Here is a 7,236-nt window from a genome sequence, read left to right as displayed (position 1 = left end):
ACTCATTTCAGATCTTCGCATGGTTTCATGTTTGATGGGTCTGTCTTAACAAGGCTTGAAAAGAAGCCACGCTCTGTTGAAAGCAAGAGGTTGAGACTTTGGGTTAAAGTCTTACAATGTGCAGAGGCTGAAAACAATGCATCTCAAGGGCTCTGCTAGATATAAGCAGTGAATTTTTGCTTGCTGTAAACTGCTAGAAGAAATTCACTATTTTAATTTCTACTTTAAAAAGAGCTAAATGATGTCCACCTGAAGGCAATCCAAACACAAGGACGTTTTGACCATAGGTTGTCCGTGTCCTTTCCATCACTTAGGACTGAAAAAACTTCCAAGGAATATTGACAAAACAGGTGCAAAGCACTTCCTCTTGCTGATAAACTTTGCTATTTCACCCCTTCATTTACTCTAAACAACAGAGTGCCTGTGAACCAGTTCTTCCAGCATCAGGATAGCTGTTAGCTGCTTTTTAACTCTTGACCCAATGTCAGAAGCAGTCAGAGCAATGTGAGGGCAATTCAGCAGAGCGGCAGTGAGCAGGGCAGGCTCCCGGGGCTGAGGCAGGGTCCAGGCTCTAGAAGTTGACCCAAGGATTCCTGAAATCCCAGAACACTTCATGTCTGGCCCTTTGGCTGGGCTAGGCCTCTAATTAACACCTCTCGGGAGTAGGATTTCTTCCTAAATGCCCAAGAACTTTAGCACAACACAGATGAATCAGCTGGTCAAATGCAGCTTGAAGATGAACTGGGACACTGCTCCCTGACACAGGCAGGCAGCTGTGGTAAAATTATCTCAGCTCTTACCTTTGAAGCAGAAAGGGACAGTGAGATTGCCGTTCACACACTGAACAGGCACAGTGTAGGCACAGGATTTCTCTTTATTCTTGCAGTAGAAGGATATAGTTTCGCCATGCATGATGCCTTCCTTAAGATCATTCTGAACTCGTTTCTTCTCCCCTTCGTATAACACTACAGCTTTCTTTACTGGAATTTTACATGGCTCTGTAAAACAATCCAGTTATCAGCAACACATAAGGATGGTTAGAGCTCTGTTTTGAAACATGATTAGAATAGATTCCGTGAGAAATTTGCATTAGAGAATGAAAAATGCTGTGGTCCACAGGTATGCAATACTTCTGCTGATATTATGATACTAAAAAACTTTGCACACCTGTGTACAGGAGCAAAAAATTCTGGTGAAAACTCAGCCCAGTAAAATTCCTAATTATATTAAATAGGAAGAGGACAGGAAATATGAATATGTAATACATTTTAGTGTCTGATTATTGGAGCTGGTTCCAATACATCACAGTGTAGAACACTGAATGCTGGGAGTCATCTTAGATTATCAGGGTCTTGAAATCACAGCTTCAATTTACTTGTGAAAAGACACGAAGGTGCAACAGCACACTGACAGTCAGTGGTGCTTTTTTAGGAAAATGAAATCAAATTGCTGGTTTCTAAGAGATTCTATATGTATACCTTTGCAGGATGGCTTTGTGGACCAGTTCCCTGTCTTCTCGCATCGGGAGTGCTTGGGTCCCTCCAGCACATATCTGGACTGGCAGCTGAAGCTGACACTTTCATTGTAGTGGTACGTTCTACGAACAGCAAAATTTAAGAACCCATTTTCTATTCCAGTTGGAGCAGGACAAGTGACAGCTGCGGTACAACAACAAAAGAGAAACAAAGCTTTGTCACTGCTGCAGTTCTAAAAGATGCAGTGTGTACTTCAAAAATGCATGTAAAAATTTTATATTGGTTCATTTTGGCATCTTGCACTGGAGAACACAGTCAGGGGAAATATTATAGATAAATAAATGATTTAAATACATCTGTTGTGGTTGTACCCAAAATGTGGTATGGTTTCACCGTGCGATTCTCTAGCCTAAGGATGAGGTTGCCTGCCTCTGAGATGAATGCCAGCATTTAGCAGAGTCCCTGCACTTGGGCAGCCAGGCTTCCTCCACACTGACAGCAGTTTTGCAGCCTTGTTTGCACAACCTTCATACCTGCAGCAGATGTTTTGTCAATCCCATCTCGTGTGCAGTCTTGCAGACGCTGTCAGCCACCCCCTTGCATTCATGATTCTGACTTTCAGAATGAGTGTGCTGTATGTTTATAAATAATATGCTTTTTTTTCTTTTTTTTTTCCCTAGGAAATAGTTGCTCTTTTTGTATGTTGACACACACAATTCTAGGCTTTTGTTTCAAAGGTGCTGAAAGTCAGTTACCCACCCCTGCACTCCGGGATGCTGCTCCAGGTGCCATTGGCCTGGCAGGTTGCTGTTTCATTTCCAATAAGTGCCAGAGGTGGTACACATTCAAAAACAATTGTGTCCATGAAGTAAGAAATATTTCCAGGCTTCAAGAGAGTGTAAGAAAGGACTCCAAATTCAGGAAGTGAGGGAGGTTCACAAGTCACAGCTGGAAAAACACAGCATTCTTAGAAAGAAAAGCTTAAGGACCAAATTGTTACTGTTATCACAGGAGCAACTTGTTTATAGCCAAAGTAACCCCACACAGTGCCTTATGGAAGTATAGCTGCCAAAACAAAAAAAGATCAGATTAGAAGTCTCAAGAGCTTTTCCATGTGAAATTCATGATTTTTGCTGTATTTTTTATACTATGTTATGCAGTATCTTGTTTTTTCCGTAAAACATTTATGCAGGACAGGTCACAGCAAAAAAACATGCATAGCAGCTGTAAATTGTGATGCTATCCTCATTTTTATATACAGGGAAGATGAATTTGAAGGGACAAACATCTTACCTTCAGTTGTAAACAGCATCCCTGATCCTCACCTTTTACATAGAATTTTAAACTGTATTTCTCTATAAATAGAACCCACACCTCTAAAACAAAATATACAAGCTGCTGCTTGATTGTCCCTAATCTTTTTTAGAACACTGCAATGGGAGGCTTCTGAAGAGGAGTATATGTAAATCTGAGTGATGTAAAGGAACCCTTCCATAGTAGCAATAAGGATGCAGTAGTTTTGGGGTATCTGAGCACATACGTTGACACTGTGGGGGGATTCCACTCCACTTGCCATCTGACATGCACTGGCTTGTCCTTGACCCAACAAGCTTGTAACTGTAAATAGAAAGATCTGGTTATCAAAAAGCTTAATGAGCCTTTTTGTATGGAGAAAAATCAGTTTGTTCTTTGTGAAGATTTCCATTTCCCACATGCAGATTTAATGACAGTCCAGTTCTGAAATCCTTCTCTAATTCAAGTACTTACTAACCTGAAAAGAAATTTAGATTCAAACACGAAATTATGTTAATATCCAGGTATTACAGATTTCTAGAAAGAGTGCTTGATACAACAAGGTATTTCACTTTCAACTCTATATTCTATTTTAATATTACAATGATTCCTATACCTGATTAATACTTGGATATTTGCAAGTAGTGAGCACTGAGCAATGACGTTAATCTTAGAGTTTCTTAGGAGACGTTCCTAGCTGGTTATGGCAATTAGGATGAATCTATTTGTAAAGAACTCAGCAGTCAGTCCCTGAAGTTACTGAAATGCATTATTTTATTATAATGCCAATTTAATTTACATTATGTAGTCCCTCTAGATGCTTCCCTCTACTCCTCTGTACATATATTATTACTAACACACTGATATTTAAAGAAATGCTCATTTTGTATCGATTGCATCAGTATCACATAGCTGCAGCCCAGTAAATTACCATTAGTGAAATCAAATCAATTCAAGTCCCATTGCTACATTTGATATCATAGGTGAATTAATTTATTCCTTTTCTTGTCTGTTCTGCAGAAGAGCGAGATAACTGAGGTTTTAGTACTCTTCAGTGAACTCCAGCCTATGGCTCACCTATGGTCTTCCCAGGTAAGCACTGTTTATTAATTACTTGCTTAAACAGAGTGACTGCATGCTGCCATCAAATATCTCCTTGCATTTAACTTAACTATGTTTCTTTAAATGCATCCTCATTTCTAAAACCAGGAGGCAGTCTTCAGTAAAAGTGCATTTGCTCCAGGGACTAAATTAGGATTAACCTCATGTTTTCATTTACTGAGCTTAGAAAGACATGGAAACAAATTTTTCAGCCTCCAGATCCTGACAGCATGATGACTCAGATGGAGATTATCCTTTCTGTGCTGTAGGATTTCATCTCATGATGTAATAAGAGGATTTTAAAAGCAAGGAGAAGTGGTCTGGAATGAATCTTTGCATAAAATTTCTGCTATTTTCCTGGTTTTCATGTCTGCAAGACATCGCTTTGGAGGAGCAAAGCCCCGAGATACAGTAGTCAGAGCTAAACAGAGAAGGACCCCCAGATATGCCATTTTTAGGTCTCCAAAGTGCAGGTGGATTTTAGTGTGGTATTTTCTGAGTTCCTTGGCTTGCAATGCTGCAGAACACAACAGTACAGCGTTGTGCTGTGGTTTAGATTTTGTGCTAAGTAACACAGAAAAAGGGAGCACTTACCCTGGGTCACATGAAAAACTTAAAGAACTCTGGTAGTGGAAATCTCTAGAATCAATTGTTCCATGCTGCAAGCGTTCAGGGGTGGGACATCTCTTTGCTGTTAATCAAAGTTTAAAGAAGGATAGCATTATTTCACAAGGCATGAAGCACAGTGGGAACTGGTTGATTTCAAAAGGCTCTGAGTGCTTCCCATGTTTTTCCACTTCTGCGTACTACATTTCATAACCTATTTCACATTTCTATCAAAACATAGCAGTGGTAGTTTCCAAGTTTTTCTGATGAAAATATTTTTTTGCAGTTGATTGTCTGAGGAAAACAGCTGTTATGCAATTAAATGATAAAAATGAATAGCAATTGATAGGCAGATATTGTCAACCAGTGTACGTCATTTGTAGTACAACAGCACTGAGATGAGCCCTTACTTACGTAGGCATAAGAGTGTGTTGAGAGGCCACCTGCCAGTGGGCTGGCAGACGTACTTCCTCTGGCCGTTGTTGGGGGTAAACCCTGGCCTGCAGGTGTATTCGATTTCGTCACCCACGTTATACTCATTTTTGACCACATTGATTGTGGCAAACATCACTTCTGGTGGCTTGGGACAGACTGGAAGATAGAAGAAAATTTATGAAAAGTAAAGCAGAGAGCTTGAGGTATTCAAGTTTCTGTATTACAATCTATTCTGTTTCTCCAGGTTCCCTCAGTTACGCTCCAGGGTAGCACTGGCTGTTAGGAAGTGGAAGGCACTTACCTTTCGCTGCAAGAGCGGAGTGGGTCAGAGCAGCCACACACAGGAGCAGTGCCAGGGAGTACATTGCTGCCAGCCCACCAGCTTCCCCAGTGACTCTCAGGCCAGTGGTTCCCCCCTTAAAAATAAAGGCATCCATAAAAGGATGGTTACATATTAACTCTTTGTATTTATTCCCACCCAAGTAAACAGAAGATAAAAGGGTCCTTGTGGTGCTGGAATAAAGGATGATATAACCATCACATGTTGCGCTTGCACATAATGCAGGGATTCAAAGTCTCTACTGAAAATGCCTCCTCTCTGGTTGGTTCTGCAGAGCATCTCCTGCAGGGACTGATGGTTTTGAGGAAACAATATCATCTCCTCAGCATCTGCGGAGGCTGAGAATGGTTGGATCAATGAATAAAACTGTCACAGAGAAGCTGTTGTTTCTCTCTTGAGTTTGTACTCTTCCACATACAAGAGTTATAGAAGTCTTTTAAAAGCAAAATCACAGAAACACAGAATCAAAATGATTCATGTTGGAGTGACACTGGTGTTGTCGTAGGCCTCCAGTGACAACACCAGCTTAATGGTGGTTTGTGCTGGATGATGATCTGGCCTGAAATGTCAGGCTCCATGGGCCTGTTTTGTCTGATTCACATTGCCAGTCATTATCTTTCAATTAGCAGATAACTAGTTAGCTCTTGCTTTACTACTTCTCTCATTGCCCACAGTGCCAGCTGTGCAGGCAGAAAAAGTGAAATAATGGGTCTGGATTGTGCTTAATTTGTGGCAAGGAGTTCAGATTCGAATCATATTGTTGGGTGGCATAGAAACTTGTTTTGACTCTGCCATTTGGGGTCATCAAGTCAAAACTACATAGCTATCAGCTGATGCTCCGATCAGTGCATTTTTCCTAATTTAGTAGATTTTAATTGCAGGAACATCTCAAATGCAACCAAAATAACATCTGTGTAATCATTGTTCCACAGTTTGCTGTTTCTAATCTCAGTATCCTCCTTGCCTGCTGACTCACAGCCTGTGAGGGGGAGTGAGGGACATTGGGAGCTCAGACAAGAAGCTAGGTTATGTCAGATCCTTCCTGCTGTGATCTTAAATACTTTGTTTATTTTTGCTTCATACATTTTCTGCATTTGAAATGTAGACTTTAGCCACAACATTAAACAATTAGGAACATGCTGGTCTTACCAGAAATAAAAATACGTGGATGGCTTGCTCAAAATGTTTACCAAATACACAGTGCCAGAGGGCAAAGTACAACCTCTAAATCAACCAAAAAATACAGACTTGATTTTCTGTTTTTACATCTGCTTATTTCTCCTTTTGTCCCAGCCTACTTCTTCCTTTTCTTTCTCTACAAATGTTTCACCTTTCCCAACTGCAGTGCTGTGCTGAACTTCCTTGCCTTTGGGTTATGTCCTTCCTCAGATCTGCTTGCTGTTTTGCTTGCATTGTTTTCTGCGTTTAAACCACAGGAATAGATGGGCGCGATTTAATCCATTTCAACGCTGACCGTGTGAGCAGTTCTCACTGTGCTCAGCAGATGGCAGAATGCACCCGAGTACATGTGCCACACACACCTGTGAACTCCAACTGAAGTTTCCTATCCTACTTTAAGAGAGAGGAAGTCACGTAGGTAAAATTGGGCTGAATAGATCTGATCTTTGCATGTCATTTGAACATCCGTTGTGGGCAATAACTTCACTATTTCTAAAGCTGGCAATAAAACTTTGAATAATTGCATACGAAACTGAAAGAAAAATACCAAACGTTTCATGCAACTGCACAATGACTGCCAGTGTTGTGATTTATGTGGAAGACATATTTCTCTGTAATAAGAGTCATTAGAATGCATGTTGTCAATAACTGTGCCTTCTTCCATAACTGCACGGGAAGGATTCACCTCAGCAGAACATGAACAAACCAGTCTCGTTCTCTCTATATTTGGTGATAATATGCAGTTGTTTATATCATCTGACTTCTCATCAAATCCATGTGTTATTTATTATTGTAGCTCCTATAAAC

The 7,236-nt window shown here is 40.5% G+C and overlaps 1 protein-coding gene across 1 annotated transcript; it reads right to left on the bottom strand.

The window, feature by feature from the left end:
- Positions 1-2: 2 nt before the first annotated feature.
- On the bottom strand, positions 3-5,275 carry APOH (apolipoprotein H; the record flags this gene model as incomplete). The annotated part of the gene is made up of 8 exons (XM_079544438.1): positions 3-73; positions 801-998; positions 1,479-1,658; positions 2,235-2,423; positions 3,016-3,092; positions 4,464-4,560; positions 4,890-5,066; positions 5,212-5,275. The coding sequence occupies 8 exons, from the start codon at positions 5,273-5,275 to the stop codon at positions 3-5; spliced, it is 1,053 nt and encodes a 350-aa protein (XP_079400564.1).
- Positions 5,276-7,236: the final 1,961 nt, after the last annotated feature.

The sequence above is a fragment of the Tetrao urogallus genome, assembly GCF_951394365.1.
Source record: "Tetrao urogallus genome assembly, chromosome: 18".
In the NCBI taxonomy this organism is placed as follows: domain Eukaryota; kingdom Metazoa; phylum Chordata; class Aves; order Galliformes; family Phasianidae; genus Tetrao; species Tetrao urogallus.
Note: the sequence above shows the minus strand (reverse complement) of the source record. Positions and strands in the feature narration are given on the sequence as shown.